Genomic DNA, 18,315 nt, shown 5'->3' with positions numbered 1-18,315 from the left:
TGGCATAACCTAGTAACCTACTTTCTGCAGCTAGGCCCCACTTCCCCTCCAAGGTTTCTACAACCTCCAAGCTGGCACCACCAGCGGGGGACCAAGTGTTCAACATGCCATCCTCGGAGGAGAGGTCCTTTCAAACCACAGCACTTGCATAGTCACTTCCTTTGTATTGCTGGGTATAAAAAGGCTGACATTACATTTTGTTGATATCTGGGTAAGACATCACCTGACTAGCCCTGAATTTGCATTCCCAGTGAAAACCAAGAAGTTTGCAGGCAGTCCATCTCACTCTAGCCCAGGCTGGCCTCTAACTCACCGTGATCCTTAATCTACCTCTGCCTTCCAGGTGCTGGGATTAAAGGTGTGCACCACTGAATCAGACTGTGTGCATTTTTGTTTGTTTGTTTTTTGTTTTGTTTTGTTTTTTGGCTTTTCAAGGTAGGGTCTGCTCTAGCTCAGGCTGGCCTGGAATTCACTATGTAGTCTCAGGGTGACCTCGAACTCATGGCGATCCTCCTACCTCTGCTGGGATTAAAGTTATATGCCACCATGCCCAGCTTTTGTTTCTTTTCCTACTCTGTAGCCTAGGCTGGCTTCAAATTTATAATCCTCCTGGCTCAACATCCCAAGTCCTGGGATTATACGCATGTACCACTTCTGACTTGATTTTCCATTTCTTCCAGTGGGATTGAATTCATTGCCTACAGGGTTTAGGCTGGGGGTACTGGGATCCCAAACACAGCTTTCTGGTCCTGTTTTCTAGCCCATGGGCTGTCCCTGCTGGTCTCCATGTAATTGATTGACTGTTAGAGTCTGGAGCTGCTGTGTCACTCCCATGTCAGTGCTGGGACCCTTGTCCTCCATCCACCCTGGGTGACTCACTGACTCCTCAGGCCCTGTGGACAACTCCACACACCCTCTTCAGAAGGTTCTTGCTGTCTCTGGCTTCTAGAAAACCCATTAGCACGTACTGTCCCACATCTACTGCTTCCTTTGCCTCACGTGAAGCCTCTCTTTTCTTTTGTGGGCAGGTCCGACAGGCAGTGACCTCAGTGGTAGGCAGCTGGCTGCTGAATCTGCGTGATCGCTACTCCTTCTTCCACAAACTCATTCCTCTGCTGCTCAGCAGCTTCAGTGATGACATGCCTGAGGTCCGGTACGTGGAGTGGCCTTGGGCCCATGGGTCTTTGGTCTTCAGTGCTCAAACCTGTTAGGCAGCTTGCCCCGTTAGGCTAAGTATCTTCCCCAAGGGATTGGGGACCTCTTCATACTCTGGATCATCTGGAACCAGGTGCTTTTCCACAGCTGCCATTTACAATAGTGCTTGTTTATTTGCTTCAGCCTGTCCTATAGAAGCCTACCCTGTCCTTTTTCTGCGTGTATGAGATCCTAAGGCATACAGATGTTGTTTTTTTTTTTTTTTTTTAGTTTTCTTGTTCATTTTAATTTTATTTATTTGAGAGCGACAGACAGAGAGAGAAAGAGGCAGATAGAGAAAGAAAATGGGCGCTCCAAGGCCTCCAGCCACTGCTGACAAACTCTAGATGCATGCACCTCCTTGTACATCTGACTAATGTGGGTCCTGGGGAATCGAGCCTCAAACTGGGGTCCTTAAGCTTCAAAGGCAAGCGCTTAATTGCTAAGCCATCTCTCCAGCTCTTTATGTTTGGGGGGGGGCATGTGTGTGCAGATGTGCATTCCATGTGCATGCGTGTAGAGGCCAGAGAACTTGGAGTGCTCTTTATTGCTTATCTAAATACTTCCATGAGACAAGTCTCTCCCTTAATCCAGAGCTGCTCTTTTTCAGTTTCCAACCCATCTCCCATGAACAGGTGTCACAGATGTGTGTGGCCATGCCCAGCTTTTCTTTTATGTGGGTTCTGGTCAGACTTGGGCAGCCTCAAGATCTCATGCATAAGCAGCAAGCACTGTTAACCACTGAGCCATCTCCACAACCCTGTTGTCTGGTTTCTAAGACCCTGTAGCATTTTCCTAATGTTTTCATTGGGCCCCATCATGGGCATCAGGTTCCTGCTGGTACTGTCAGCTTTTCAGAGCAGTCAGAGGCCTGACTCTCTAGGGGGTGTTTCCTGTCCCCACCCAGGGCTGTCTGAATCCTGACTGCTCCATGGCCCATCAGCCCTGTCCCAAGGTCTCTGAGGAAAAGGCTTTCCTGGGGGCAGAACCCGCAGTACCCTCACTGCACCTCCCCTCTTGCTATTTTGCAGGCAAGCGGCCACCAGCCTCTGGAAGAAGGTTGGGCTTCAGTGGCAGGAGGAGAATGAGACAGATCTGAAGGACAAGCTGGACTTTCCCTCGCCACTCCCTCCCCATTATCCCCGGCAAGGTGAGTACATCTGTTCTCCACCGTTGCGTTTCCCAGGACCCCTCCTGTGCCTCCATGGTTTCTCATCCAACCTCTGGGCCTGCTTCATCTTAAAAAGGAGCAGGAGCTGGGTGTGGTGGTGCACGCCTTTAATCCCAGCACTTCGGACGCAGAGGTAGGATTGCCATGAGTTTGAGGCCAACCTGAGACTACATAGTGAATTCCAGGTCAGCCTGAGCTAGAGCGAGATCTTACCTTGAAACCCCTCCCTTCTCCCCCCCCCCCAAAAAAAAGGAGCAGGCCTCCTGGAAGCAGCTAGATATGTCCCAAGTGTCCACTGGATTTCTTCAGAGCACACGCAGGGACACATGTTGGGCCAGTCCCCCCTGTAGCACTGGTAGGATAGTGGCTTTGTCCTTTCACCAAGAATGAGCTAAGCACAGAGGTTGAGGAGAAGATGAAGTCTGTCTGTCCATGTACTTGTGTACATGACACAGGGTCCCCTCTTGCCTACCTGTCCTTGTGCAGTTCTGACCCCACCCATGTTTGTACCTACACTAGCAAGCTTGGATGAGAAGATGATCGACCAAGTACTTCTGCAGCCCAACCCCTTGCTTTATGTACTAGGGAAATCCCTCTACTGTCATGCAAGAATGAAAGAGGAAAGTACTCCTTGTGGGAGGTTCCAACCCCCTGCACCTAGGTACCCCTCTTGCCTGGCATGGATGCTAGAGAGGAATCTTCTGTGACCATGGACACAGCAAGGAGGCGACTTCCTGTGTTCTGTACTGCCAGCCCCCTCCTTTTTTTCCAAGGTAGGGTCTCAGCTTCGCCCAAGCTGACCTGGAATTCACTATGTAGTTTCCAGGTGGCCTCTAATTCACAGCAACCCTCTTACCTCAGCCTCAGGCTCCTTTTCAACCAGAGTGGGTTTATTCTGATTTAGTGAGTTTTGGGGAATGTGCCATTTTATTATTTTTTTTAAATTTAATTAATTTATTTATTTTTGAAGTTGCTCACACTGACCTGGAATTCACTATGTAGTCTCAGGCTGACCTCAGGTGATCCTTCTATCTCTGCCTCCCCAGTGCTAGAATTAAAGGCATGTGACACTACGCCTGGCTGAGAGAGTGCCATCTTTTTCAAACATGGAACTTAAATGTGAAAACTGCTTGCACATTTATTTGTTTATTACTTATTGTGGAATTTGGTATTGAACTGGGGATCTCACATGTGCTGGGCCAAGTGCTCCACCACTGAGCTGCATCCCAGCCCTTGGTTTCTTGTGGCAGGGTCTCATTACATAACCCAGACTGGCCTCAGACTGTGGTGGTAGTCCTGCTTCAGCCTTCTGAGTACTGAGATTACAGGTGACTGCCACCATGCCAGACTTGCCTTTATTTGTGTGTGCAGGTGCATGCGTGTGTGTGAAGGCCAGAGACACTGCATGTGTCATCCTCAGATGCACCATTCACCTTGCTTGAGATGGGGTCTCTCATTGGTCTGGAGCTCACAAATTAACCTAGACTGACTAGTCATCAAGCATCAGGCATCCACCTGTTCACCTCCCCAAGGCTGGGGTTATAGGTGTGCGCCACTGCACCTAGCATTTTACCTGGGTTCTGGGGCTCAAAGTCAGGTCCTTATGCTTGCAAAGCAAGCACCTTACTAACTGAGCCATCTCACCTGCTCCTTACATTTGTTTAATATTATTTATTTATTTATTTCTTATTTATTTATTTTGAGGCAGGGTCTTGCTCTACCCAGACTGACCTGCAACTCACTGCGTAGCCCAGGCTGGCCTCAAATTCATGGCAATCGTCCTACCTCAGCCTCCCAAGTGCTGGGATCACAGTTGTGAACAGCATAACTAGCTTGCATTTATCTTTGGTGCCTGTGCACCAGGGATCCAGTAGGAATCTGAGGGGTTTCTTTTCCTTCTGTTCTTTCTGCTGTGAGTTGCCTGCTTTCCTTTCACACTGCTACATGTAGATCACATCCTAGCTGGGCTCTAATCTTTCACTGTCTGGCAATGTTTTCCAGGTGCGGGCCAGCACATTCCCTTAATTCTCTCCTTCCTCACTGTGATCACCCCCCACAGTACATAGCACTGGCCTTGTGCAGAGAAGTCTCCATCCCTGACAGTAGCCATTGGATCACCTTAACAGGTCTCATTGCAGAGGAGGAACAGATATGGAAGACAGTAACTGCTTTGGGAAGATAACACCCCTGAAATAATAGAAACAGGGACATGGGGAGGCATTTCTGCAGAGACATCACACATATATGTGCATGCACACACACACTGCTTGTGCTGACCTACCTCCCATCCGCAGATCCCTGAGGGAGGACCTGTCTCCCACCTTTCTACAGACATGACTATTTCTGGTTGTGCCTGGTTTGGAACTGGGTTAAGAATAGGGTTCTAGCCAAACATGGTGGCATATGCCTTTAATCCCAGCGCTTGGGAGGCAGAGGTAGGAGGATCGCCATGAGTGTGAGGCCACCCTGAGACTACATAGTGAATTCCAGGTCTGAGCTAGAGCGAGACCCTACCTCAAAAAACCAACAAAATAAATAAATAAGTGAATAGGAGCTCTCGGAGTACAGAGATGGCTTTTACCAGTTGAGGCACTTCCCTGCAAAGCCACAGGACCCAGGTTTGATTCCCCAGGACCCATGTAAGCCAGATGCACATAGTGGTGCATGCATCTAGATTTTGTTTACAGTGGCTGGAGGCTCTGTCCATTCTTTATCTCTCTCTGCCTCTAGCTCTCAAATAAATAAAATGTATACATATATGTGTATGTATATATGACTCTGCCACCTGGGTTGTTCCTGTTCTCCCCGCAGCTGTGGCCACTGGATTTTCTCTGTGAGAGCTTTCTAGATGAGATATATACGTGTGTGTGTGTGTGTGTGTGTGTGTGTGTGTGTGTGTGTGTGTGTATTTATATACACATACACATATATATAGATTATATATAGGTATACATACACACACATATATACACACATATATGCATCTACATATATATGGGGGGGGGTTCAAGGTAGGGTTTTACTCTGGCCTAGGCTGGCCTGGAATTCACTATGTAGTCTCAGGGTGGCCTTGAACTCATAGTGATTCTCCTACCTCTGCCTCCTAGGTGCTGGGATTAAAGGCGTGCGTTACCACACCCGGCAATAAAAACATTTTTTTAAAAAGCAAAGAATAGGGGCTCTTTCTGACTAGTTAGAGACGTACAAATGTCTAGCTAGTTTGGCATCCCAAGCCTGCAGGACAGCATATGCTAGAAACTTGTGCTTCAACTAGAATAGAATAAATTTAGAATCAAGCAGTGGCGGATAGTGATATAGACACCAATTTCATGATTTTGGGTTTCTTTGATGTGCAGATCCTGTTAGTCACTGGCTCAGACTGTCACTCCACCTTGTCACAGCTGCCATCCCGCTCAGCCCCCTGTCTATGTCACCCTTCCTCTGGGGCCATATGCCAGCTGCGTTTCAGTAGTGACATCGTCTGGATATCCTTAGAGCTGTATGTAGGTTTATGAGTGTTGACAGATTCCATGTCTGAAACAAGAGGGCATGACTCTGCCACCTGGGTTGTTCCTGGTCTCCCGCAGCTGTGGCCACTGGATTTTCTCTGTGAGAGCTTTCTAGATGAGCCACATCCTCTGGGCAGGCATATTGGCTTACTCTGTACGAGTGATGCATCATTTCCCAGATGGCTACTGCTTATTATGTGGCCAGCTAAAGGACATCAGGGTCTTTTCTGTTTGTGGGTGACTACAGATGACATGTGTGGGCGTTTGTGTGTAAGGTACTGTGTGGACAGGTGTCATCTTTTTTACTTGTTTGAGTGAAGTCTGCTGTGTAGCCCTAGCTAGCCTTGAGTTCAAGGTGGTCCCTGTGACTCAGTCTCAAGTGCTGGGATTACTGGCCATGGTAGCCAATCCAACTGTTCTGCAGTGGTGTCTCTTCACAGAGGTTTCAGTTTGCAATTCCCTAATGACATTTCATACTTGTTCATCCATGCATTTCTCTAGTTAAGTGTTTGTTCAGGTCTTTTGCAGATTTTTTCATCCTTTTTCTTGGTTTCTATTTCATTAATTTCTGCCTTAATCTTTATTAGAAGTCAACTGATTTTTTGTTTGTTTTGTTCTTTTTCCAAGGCCTTAAGGTGAACATTAAGTTATTTCTGACCTTTCTATAATATATATATAATATATATATATATATATTATATATATATATATTTCTATAATATATATATTACGTATATATATATTATATATATACATATATAATTACTTTCTTATTAATGACTTCCATAATTGTAGACAGTTACCCATGGTAATTCCCTCCCTCCCCAAACTTTCCCTTTTAAAACTCCACTCTCCATCATAACCCTTCCTCCTCTCTACCAGTCACTCTTTTATTTTGATGTCATCATTTTTCCTCCTATTATGATAGTCTTGTATAGGTAGTATCAGGCATTGCAAGGCCATGAGTATCCAGGCCATTTTGTGTCTAGACAAGCACATTGTAAGGAGTCCTGCCCTTCCTTTGGCTTTGCATTTCCCTGATGACTAGGGATGTAGAAAAATTTTTTAGATGTTTATATGCCATCTGTGTTTCTTCTTTTGGAAAACTATTTAGTTGCATAACCCATTTTTTAATTGGCTTGTTTGATTTCTTGTGTTTTTTTTTAATATTTTGAGTTCTTTGTATATCCTAGATATTAATCCTCATCAGATGTATAGCTGGCAAAGATTTTCTCCCATTCTGTAGGTTGCCTCTTAGCACTATTCACAGTGTCTTTTGCTATACAAAAGCTTTGTAATTTCATGAGGGCCCAGCGGTTAATCTATGGTTTTATTGCCTGAGCAATTGGGGTTATATTCAGAAAGTCCTTGCCAAGACCAATATGTTGAAGGGTTTCCCCTACTTTTTCCTCTAGCACTTTCAGAGTTTCAGGTCTGATATTAAGGTCTTTGATCCATTTGGACTTTATTCTTGTGCATGGAGAGAGAGAAGGATCTATTTTCATCCTTCTACAGATACCTATTCAGTTTTCCCAGCACCATTTGCTGAAGAGGTTGTCTTTTCTCCAATCAGTATTTTTGGCATTTTTTGTCAAAGATCAGGTGGCTTTACCTAACTGGACTTACATCTGAGTCCTCTATTCTGTTCCATTGACCTACATATCTGCTTTTGTGCCAGTACCATGCTGTTTTTGTTTTTATGGCTCTATAGTATAGGTTAAAATCAGGTATGGTGATACCACCAGCCTTATTTTTATTGCTCAAAATTGTTTTAGATATTGGAGGTTTTTTGTGCTTCCAAATGAATTTTTGGATTGTTTTTTCTATTTCCATGAAGAATGCCATTGGAATTTTGATGGGGATTGCATTAAATGTGTAGATTGCTTTTGTTAAGATTGCCATTTTCACAATATTGATTCTTCTGATGCAAGAACAAGGGATTCTTTCCATAACCTAGTGTCTTCTGCAATTTCTCGTTTGAGTGTTTTAAAGTTTTTCTTGCAGAAATCCTCCACTTCCTTGGTTGGGTTTATTCCAAGGTAGTACTTTATTGATTTTTTTCCCCAGTTTTCCAAGGTAGGGTCTCACTCTAGTTCAGGCTTTTTTTTTAAGGTTGTTTGTTTTTGTTTTTGTTTTGATGCAATTGTGAATGGAAGCAATTCTCTGATTTCATCCTGTGTGTTTGTTTTTACCATATAGGAATGCTACTGATTTCTGTGTGTTTATTTTGTATCCTACTATATGGCTATAGGTGTTTATCAGCTCTAGCAGTTTGCTGGTAGAGTGTTTAGGGTCCTTTATGTATAGAGTCATGTCATCTGCAAATGATGATAACTTGATCTCTTCCTTTCTAATTCATATCCTTTTTATGTGTGTCTCTTGCCTTATTGCTATGACTAAGACTTCCAGTAATTAAATAAAAGTGGGGACAGTGGACAACCTTGTCTTGTTCCTGATTTTAGTGGAAAAGCTTCAAGTTTTTCTCCATTTAGTATTGTATTGGCTGTGGGCTTATCATAAATAGCCTTTATTATGTTGACATATGTTCCTTCTATTCCCAGTCTCTGTAGGACTTTTATAAAGGGATGTTGCATTTTGTCAAATGCTTTTTCTGCATCTAATGACATGGTCATGTGATTTTTGTCCTTTAGTCCATTTGTGTAATGATTATATTTATTGATTTGCATACGTTGAACCATCCTTGCATCTCTGGGATATAGCCTACTTGGTCAGGGTGAAGGATCTTTCTGATATATTCTTGTCTTCTGTTTGCCAATATTTTGTTGAGAATTTTTACATCTATGTTCATGAGTAAGATTGGTCTGTAATTTTCTTTTTTTGTTCTATCTTTGCCTGGTTTTGGTATCAGGAAGATGCTGGCTTCATAGAAGAAGTTTGGTAGGATTCCTTCTTTTTCTATTTTATGGAAAAGTTTAAGAAGCATTGGTGTTAGTTCTTCCATGAAGGTCTGGTAGAATTCACCAGTGAATCCATCTGGGCCTGGACTGTTTTTAGTTGGGATGTTTTTGAAAACTGCTTGGATCTCCATGCTTGTTATAGGTCTGTGTAAGTGGTTAGTCTCATCTTGATTAAATTTAGGTAGGTCATATAAATCAAGGAAATCATCCATTTGTTTCAGATTTTCAAATTTAGTAGAGTATCTATTCTTACATTAAGTCCCTATGATTTCTTGAATTTCTCTAATATCCGTTGTGATAGTGCCTCTTTCATCTCTAATTTTATTAATTTGTGTCTACTTTCTTTCAGTAAGATTTGCTAAAGGTTTATCAATCTTGTTTATACTTTCAAAAACAAACTGTTTGTTTCATTGATTCTTTGGATTGTCTTTTTGGTTTCTGTTTCATTAATTTTTGCCCTAATCTTTATTATTTCTTCCCATCTACTGATTTTTGGTTTGCCTTGTTCTTCTTTTTCCAAGGCTTTGAGGTAAAGCATTAAGTTGTTTACTTACCACTTTCTAATTTCTTTTAAAAAATTTTTTTTTGGTTTATTTTTATTTATTTATTTGAGAGCGACAGAGAAAGAGGCAGAGAGAGAGAGAGAGAGAGAGAGAATGGGTGTGCCAGGGCTTCCAGCCACTGTAGACGAATTCCAGATGCATGCGCCCCCTTGTGCATCTGGCTAATGTGGGTCCTGGGGAATCGAGCCTCGAACCAGGGTCCTTTGGCTTCACAGGCAAGCGCTTAACCGCTAAGCCATCTCTCCAGCCCCTTTCTAATTTCTTAACATAGGCACTTAAAGCTATAAATTTCCCTCTTAGGACTGCCTTCACTGTGTTCCAAAGGTTTTGGTATGTTGTGTTCTCATTATCATTTGATCTATGAATTTTTGATTTTTTTCTTTGATCCATTCATTATTTAGTACTATATTATTAAGTTTCCATGATTTTGTGTATTCTCTGTTGATTTTCTTGCTGTTGATTTGTAGTTTGATCCCACTGTGATCAGATAGAGTGCAAAGAATTATTTCAGTTTTCCTGTGCTTGTTAAGATTTGCTTTTTTTCCTAATATATGGTCTGTTTTAGAGAATATACCATGTGCTGTTGAAAGGAATGTGTATTGTGCAGCATTTGAATGAAATGTCCTGTACATATCTGTTAGATCCATTTCTTCTATGACCTCATTTTGTCCAGCTGCCTCTCTGTTTATTTTTGCCCTGATGACCTGTCAGTTCATGAGAGTGGGGTGTTGAAGTCACCCACTACCACTGTGTTTGTTGTTATCTGTGACCTTAGTTCCAATAGCGTTTGATGAAGTTGAGAGCCCCCATGTTAGGTGCATATATGTTTAGGATGGTAATGTCCTCCTGTTGGAGTGTGCCTTTAATCCACCAGAGAGCACACACTGATCCTCACAGCTGACATGTCATCTTCAAGTGGGCTTTTACCCGAACAAAATGCCCTTCTTAGCAGAAGCCCAAGTTTTATATAATTTGGGCTTGTCTGTGCTGGTCATTCTGCAACCCAGTAGCTGCAGAGCCACTGGTGACAGTGGGCTTCCGAGTTTTTTCTCCTCCAAAGCATCTTTCTGTTGGGATTGTCTGCCCATCATGCCAGACTGTCTAGAGCTACATGTCTTTTAAACAGTGGATGGCTGCCAGAAAGCAAAGGGCCTTTCTTTTATTCTAGTCTAGTTTAGAAATGAGTAGCATTCCCATTAAATGAGAACCATTGTGACAGGAGGCTCTGTACGCAGTTCCCACCTGTGTTATGATCCGCCCAGGAGCCCCACTCTGCCTGGTCCAACTGTTCATTAAGAAGATAAGTTGGAGGGCCTAGAGAGATGGCTTAGCAGTTAAGGTATTTGCCTGTAAAGCCAAAGGTCCCAGGTTCAATTCCTCAGGACCCACATAAGCCAGGTACACAAAGTGGCATATGTGTCTGGAGTTGGTTTGCAGTGTCTGGAGGCCCTGGTGCACCCATTCTTGTGCTTTTTCTTCCCCTTCTTTCTCTCTCAGATAAATAAATTATATATGTGTGTGTGTGTGTGTGTGTGTGTGTGTGTGTGTGTGTGTGTATCTTGGATAAATAAATAATATATATAATTTTATTTATTATATAATATATATTATAATTTTTAAAGAATAAGAAGCTAGGCATGGCAGCACATGCCTTTAATCCCAGCACTTGAGAGACAGAGGTAGAAGGATCACCATGAGTTCGAGGCCACCCTGAGACTACATAGTGACTTCAGGTCAGCCTGGGCTAGAGTGAGACTCTACCTGAAAAACCAAAAAGAAAAAAAAAAGAAAAAGACAACTTGGAATCCAAGTGTGGTAACAAACACCTTTAATCCCAGTACTTAGGAGGCAAGTAGGTAAGTTTTAAGCTACCCTGGAGACTACATAGTGAATTCCAGATTAGCCTGGGCTAAAGGACTGAGACCCTGCCTTAGAAAACCAAAAATAAAAAAAAGAAGAAGAGGACTTGGCTGGGCATGGTGGCACACACCTTTTATCCCAGCACACAGGAGGCAGCGGTAGGAAGATTGTTGTGAGTTTACGGTCAGCCTAAGATTACAGCATGTGTTCTAGGTCAACCTGGGCTAGAGACTCCTACCTCGAAAAAAAATAAAAAGATACAGGAGGACTTGAATAGAAGGTGTCAAAAAAAAAAAAACAAAAAAAACACCACATTTCAGCCAGGTGTGGTGGAGCATGCCTCTATGCCTCTAATCCTACTACTCAGAGAGGCAGAGACAGGAGGATGGCCAAGAGTTCAAAGCTACCCTGGGACTACAGATTGAGTTCCAGGTCAGCCTGGGCTAGAGTGAGACCCTACCTTGGAAAAAACAAAAACAAAAACAAAAAAATAACATTTCACAGAGCAGAAAAAGAGAAAAAGGCTGGAAAACTAGGATAGTGGAGAGCTAGAGGATTTGCCCAACCGTGACAGCAGGGTCCTTCACTTGGATGTGTGGCTGTGGCTGCAGACAGGCTGGCCGTGGCAGTGAGAGCAGGGGGCCCAGACGAGGCGCTCAGCACCTGCACAGTAGCCAGACTGACGGAACCACCCCACTCCTGCCTTCCAGAAGCTAAGAACTTTGGCCCCTGCACTGGTTTTAACCCTTCATCTGTGTCCCAGTCCCCCTGCCAGGCAGAGTCCCCTTCCCTGCTGCGCTGGGTCAGCCCAGTGCACCCTCACTTTTGCCTTCAGGCTTTGGCAGTTGGCCAGCTACTCATCGTTGTCATGTGCAGTTGTGTTGTGTTGTGAAGTTTTTAGCCACCGGCCTGCTGAAGAGTGCTGTAGTCTCTCTCCTGCACTTGCAAGGTGTGTTTTACCAAAGTGGATCCATGTGCTCTTGTCCCCCTGCTTGATTGGGACCTTGCCTGATTAGGTTGTCTTAAGTTTGGTTGCTAGTGTGCTGTGATTGTGCTTTTAAAGAGAAGAGTAGGGCTGGAGAGATGGCTTAGCGGTTAAGCGCTTGCCTGTGAAGCCTAAGGACCCCGGTTCGAGGCTGGGTTCCCCAGGTCCCACGTTAGCCAGATGCACAAGGGGGCGCACGCGTCTGGAGTTCGTTTGCAGAGGCTGGAAGCCCTGGCGCGCCCATTCTCTCTCTCTCCCTCTATCTGTCTTTCTCTCTGTGTCTGTCACTCTCAAATAAATAAATAAAAATTTAAAAAAAAAAAAAAGAGAAGAGTAATAGTCACTCGGCTCTCTGGGCCCCCAGACCTGGCAGTTCTGAACTCTGAACTCAGGTTAATGATTATTTGGACCCTGGGGCACTTCCTCCCTGTTTGCCTGTGCTGACAGGCTTCAGGACAGAAAGCTAGGGCTGCTGACCACCAGCTGTTCCATAAATCAAGCAAATAACAGATCTGGAAAGGAATGTAGACATTGAAAAGGTAGAGCCTTCCTGCAATGCTGATAGATAGCTTTCTATGTTTGTAAAACCATCTTTTTTTTTTTTTTTTTGTATTTTTTCTTGTTTGTTTTTAGACAGGTCTCACTCCAGCCCAGGCTGCCCCGGAACTCACTCTGTAGCCCAAGCTGACTTCCAATCACTGGGATCTTCCTACCTTAGCTTCCCAAGTTGTACAGCTAAAGACATAGCCACCACACCCAGCTAGTCTTGATTTTTTATTTTTTTAATTTTTATTTTTTTGATAAGCAGAGAGAAAATGAGTATGATTGTAGTAGGGCCTGTAGCTGCAGCAAATGTACTTCAGATGCATGTGCCACTTTGTGCGTCTGTCTTTACGTGGGTACTGGGCAATTGAACCACGGTTGTTGGCTTTGCAGGCAAGTGCCTTAACCACTGAGCCTTCTCTCCAGCCCCTTGATTTCTTTCTTTCTTTCTTTTTATTTTATTTTTTTAAGTTGTCAAAGTAGGGTCTCACTGTAGCTCAGGCTGACCTGGAATTCACTAGGGAGCCTCAGGGTAGCCTTGAACTCACGACGATCCTTCTACCTCTGCCTCCCTAGTACTGGCATTAAAGGCATGTGCCACCACGCCTGGCTTCCCTTGATTTCTTACAGTGCCTCACGACCCAGTCCTTCCTTCCACCCCCCACCTAGACACTTGACAGGAATGAAAACTATGTCCTTTGAGATTTGCTGGCCCAGCATCATTCTCCACGAAAGCCCCAGAGTGGAAACAGCCCACACGTGCTGGCTGGTGAGTTGCTGGGCACACAGATGGAATGTCCAGATGGGATGTCATTCAGCCAAAAAGAACTCCAGTGTATGCCACAGTGTGCACGAATCCTGCAATGTCATGCTAAGTAAAAGAGACCTGTTTGTGGAGTATGTCTCCAAGAGAAAATCTTAGGTGCAGGAAGCAGGCCCCTGGCTGGTGTGTCTTCTGTGCTGATTGTACTGGCTTCTTCGGGTGGGACGTTGAACCAGCTGCAGAGGGCAGAGTCTGCACCACTGTGTGTGTGTCTCAGCTCAACCTCACTCGAGAAGCATGTTCTGCGACAGAAATGGCACCAGGAAAGCTGTTGGAAGAAGCTCATAGAGGCCAGGATCAGTTTGAACTCAGTGAATATTTACTAAGGACCACCCACAAGGGGGAACCAAATCCCATCTGCCCTCCTGTGGTACAGAGGAGCTGGTCCACCTTTCCCATCTTCTCTGGACTGGCACCTCACGTGAGACCACTGCTGCCCTGGGGCAGGTGCAGCAAGGATATTCCTGAAGGACATGGGCAAGCAGGCAACAGGGTGTCGGAGGGCAGTCCAGGGTGCAGCATCCTCAGGAGGTACCTTACCATTGCCCAGAGCAGCAGCTCTACTGTCAGATCACCTGAGGCACTTGTCAGCACCTGGTTCCCAGTGGCTTACGGCACAGACCACCTATGGTTTTATACCTCAAATTCTGCTCGCTTTGTGTACATATTCATGTGGAAACCTCAAAAATATATATATATTTAAAGGTTATTGCTGAGCTCTTACCCTGCTTGTAGGAGAGTTGCTTAGGACTGGCTCTATGTGTCATTTGGGACCCCGTATATGGAGACACCAAAACACATGCCTGTTGACCCCAGTGTTTCCTTTTTTATTTTTTTTTTTAATTTTTTTTGTTCATTTTTTATTTATTTATTTGAGAGCGACAGACATAGAGAGAAAGACAGATAGAGGGAGAGAGAGAGAATGGGCGCGCCAGGCCCTCCAGCCACTGCAAACGAACTCCAGACGCATGCACCCCCTTGTGCATCTGGCTAACGTGGGACCTGGGGAACCGAGCCTCAAACCGGGGTCCTTAGGCTTCACAGGCAAGCGCTTAACCGCTAAGCCATCTCTCCAGCCCAGTGTTTCCATTTTTAACATTTATCCAAATTCATCAGTCAGGTTTACGAGAAGGTTTGCATATAGAGATGTTCATTATAGTGTTAATTACAAAAAACGCTAGAGGAGCCTGTCATGGTGATGTATGGCTGTCAGCCCAGCAATTGGTAAGCTGAGGCAGAAGGCTTTCTGTGAGTTTGAAGCCACCCTCGTCTACATAGTGAGTACCTAATTCAAATAATACCAACAAAAAAAGACTAGTCATTGAGTCCCAACACTCCATATCATGTGGTGCTAAAATTGTGCTGTAGATTCCAGTGTTCTGGGGCAACCCTGGGTGACAGCTCTGCAATGGAAAGTCCTGGATAGATGGCTTAGCAATCAAGCCACATGCATCTGGAGATCATTTGCAGTGGCTAGAGACCCTGGCATGCCCATTCTGTCTCTCTCTGCCTCTTTTTCTCAAATAAAAAGCCAGGCATGGTGGCGCATGCCTTTAATCCTAGCACTTGGGAAATAGAAGTCAGGGCATTTACCTCAGTGGTTAAGTCCTTGCCTAGCATGAGTTAGGCCTTGGGTTTAAGCCACATGTACCAGGTTCGGTGGCCAGAAACCCCATTCTTACAAAGTGGAGGTAGGAGGATCAGAAGTTTATGATCATCCTCAGTTAAATAGTTCAAGGCCAGCCTGAGGTACATGAGACCCTGTATCAGTAAATCAGCAAGAATGAAAGAAAATGCATTCTAGTCTATAGCCACAGACAGCAAAGGAGGGAAGGACCAAGCACCCAGTAGCAGGCAGCTTCCATGTTTGCAGGTATGTCTCATTAGCTCATCGGTATGCTAGTTTCTGATGTGCTCCACCTCCACATAGCTGTGAATAACCCTTTACAGCGTATTATGACCTGCTGGTGACACTTCTGTTTGGAGAAGACATTTTGAATATTTAAATTGTAAGAATTTAGGTGTGCCTTAAATAAGGTACTCTTCATACAGGTCAGCAAGGTATCCCACGTTCTCTCTAGAGATCCGTCCCGTGCTGGGCTGCCGGGAGCTGGTCTTCAGGAACCTGTCCAAGGTGCTTCCTGCCATCTGTCACGACATCACTGACTGGGTCGTGGGGACCCGGGTGAAGGCTGCACAACTCCTACCAGTGCTGCTGCTGCATGCCGAAGACCACATCACACAGCACCTGGAGATTGTCCTGAGAACTCTACACCAGGCATGCACCGATGAGGAGAAAGCTGTTGTCAGCAGTGTGAGTGTCCCGTCTCCTAGCCTCTTGTAGGTATCAGCCCTGTAGCCCCACTGCCTTTTCACCCCACAGTGAGGGTATGGGCACCTCTGTCTTAAGCCCTTCCTGCCTGCCTTTATACCCAGTCACTAATCACCCCTGACCTGCGCTCTGGAAAAGGCAGTGCATTTAGGGTGGGCTTGTGTACGCAAGCCCACAGGGCTGCATGTAGGGACAGTGTGTCCACTACTGCAAAAGCCCTGCTGTGGGCTGACTCCAAGGACCAGGGTCAGCAGAGCCATGGAATTGCCTGGGGAGGGTCAGCTGAGCACCCTGAGGCCCTGTCCCACAGGTCTGTGGGGATGAGCTGGATGGACACTGGGCAGCTGCCCTCATCCATCCTGTGGAGGCCATTTCTTTACTCTCAAACCCCAGCTACCACCTGGCAGGTGTTTAGTGCGACCATGTGTGAAAGGTGCAAGCAGGGAAGCCTCACCACTGAGGCCCAATTTGATGCTCAGACACAAGTGTCCTGTAACCACACAGGTGGTCTCCTGAGGCAGCTTCAAGGCCCTGCAGGAGGACGTGCCCTGGCATTTGGGGGAACAGTTAACGCTTTGCCCTTGAGATTGTGGCCAAAGTACCCTTTCCTTCTCACCTAGAACCTTAAAAACAAGCCACTTAAGCCTGTTTGTATGGCATAGTGTATGGTTTTGGGTTTTTTTTTTTTTGCGGGGGGGGGGGGAGGTTTTTTTGTTTGTTTGTTTTTGTTTTTGTTTTTTTGAGGTAGGGTCTCACTCTAGCCCAGGCTGACCTGTAATTCACTATGGAGTCTCAGGGTAGCCTTGAACTCACAGCAGTCCTCCTACCTCTGCCTCCCAAGTGCTGGGATTAAAGGCATGCATCACCACGCCCGGCTGGTTTTTGTTTTTGTTGTGAGGTAAGGTCTCACTCAAGCCCAGGCTGACTTGGCACTCACTCTGTAGTCCTAGGTTGGCTTCAAACTCATGGCAATCCTCTTACCCCTGCCACCTGAGTGTGCCACCATCCCTGACTAAGTTGTTGGATTTTGTTTGTGAGGGGTTTGTTTGTTTGTTTGGTTTTGGTTTTTCTAGGAAGGGTCTCACTTTAGCTCAGGCTTACCTGGAATTCACTATATAGTCTTCCGGGTGGCCTTAAACTCAAGATGATCCTCCTACCTCTGCTTCCCAAGTGCTGGGATTAAAGGCATACACCACCATGCCCGGCATTAAAAAAAAAAAAATTTATTTATTTGCAAGTGGGAGAGAATATGAATGAATATGGGCAGGGCTTCTAGCTGTCGCAAACAAACTCCAGGTAAATGCAACAATTTGTGCATCGGGCTTTATGTGGGTACTGGGAAATCAGGCCCCATTAGGCTTTGCAGGCAAGTGCCTTAACTGCTGAGCCATCTTTCCTGCCCCCAAATGTAGGCTTTTTTTTTTTTTTTTTTATTGTTTTTCGAGGTAGGGTCTCACTCAAGCCCAGGCCAACCTAGAATTCACTATGTAGTTTTAGGTTGGCCTCGAACTCATGGCAGTCCTCTACCTCTGCCTCCCAAGTAATGGGATCAAAGGCATGCACCACCATACCTGGCTTAAATGTAGTTTTGACTTGTGTATATTGAGTTTCTTACCACTAAAGGATACAAGCTTTGCAGTTTTACTTATGTATATTTTTTATTTGCAGGGAGAGAGAGAGAAAATGGGTACTCCAGGGCCTCTTACCACTACCAATGAACTCTGGATGCATGTGCAGCTTTTTTGAGTCTGGCTTTATGTGGGTACTGGGGAATCAACCCCAGGCCATCAGGACTTGCAAGCAAGTGCCCTTAACCACTGAGCCATCTCTCCAACCCTGTATAGTTTTGTTGTTGCAAACTATATATTTCCATACAAAACCTTTGTCCTATTTTTTTAAACTGATGCACTGCTTTTCAGTCTTTTTCATATTTATTTTTGTTTATTTATTTATTTGAGAGTGACAAAGAGAAAGGGGCAGAGAGAGAGAATGGGCACACCAGGGCCTCCAGCCACTGCAAACAAACTCCAGACCCATGAGCCCCCTTGTGCATCTGGCTAACATGGGTCCTGGAGAACCGAGACTCAGACTTGGGTCCTTAGGCTTCACAGGCAAGCGCTTAAACACTAAGCCATCTCACCAGCCCTGTCCTTCTATTTTGTCCACAGAAAAAGTGACTTTAAGGTTGGAGATGTAGGTTAGTTGTTGCAATGCTTACCTAATATGCACAGAGCCCTGGGTCCCATGGGTAGTATTGCATAAAATGGGTGCGGTGACACACCCCTGTCATCCCAACACTCTGGAGATGGAAATAAGAGGGTCAGAACATAGAGACCTCAAGGACAGCCTGGGCTACGTGAGAGTTTTAAAAGAAGAAGCGACTTTCTCTCTTCTTTTATGAAGGAGAGGGACGTGAG

The 18,315-nt window shown here is 45.1% G+C and overlaps 1 protein-coding gene across 1 annotated transcript in view; it reads left to right on the top strand.

Moving 5' to 3' along the window:
- Dnaaf5 (dynein axonemal assembly factor 5) overlaps positions 1 to 18,315 on the top strand; it is a 53,651-nt gene that overhangs the window by 5,508 nt on the left and 29,828 nt on the right. The window contains exons 3-5 of the mRNA XM_045144403.1: positions 1,029 to 1,153; positions 2,226 to 2,344; positions 15,648 to 15,880. Of these exons, the coding sequence (XP_045000338.1) occupies positions 1,029 to 1,153; positions 2,226 to 2,344; positions 15,648 to 15,880 (477 nt within the window). The remainder of the gene's footprint in view (positions 1 to 1,028; positions 1,154 to 2,225; positions 2,345 to 15,647; positions 15,881 to 18,315) is intronic.

Source organism: Jaculus jaculus, chromosome 2 (genome assembly GCF_020740685.1).
Source record: "Jaculus jaculus isolate mJacJac1 chromosome 2, mJacJac1.mat.Y.cur, whole genome shotgun sequence".
NCBI lineage: Eukaryota > Metazoa > Chordata > Mammalia > Rodentia > Dipodidae > Jaculus > Jaculus jaculus.
Note: the sequence above shows the minus strand (reverse complement) of the source record. Positions and strands in the feature narration are given on the sequence as shown.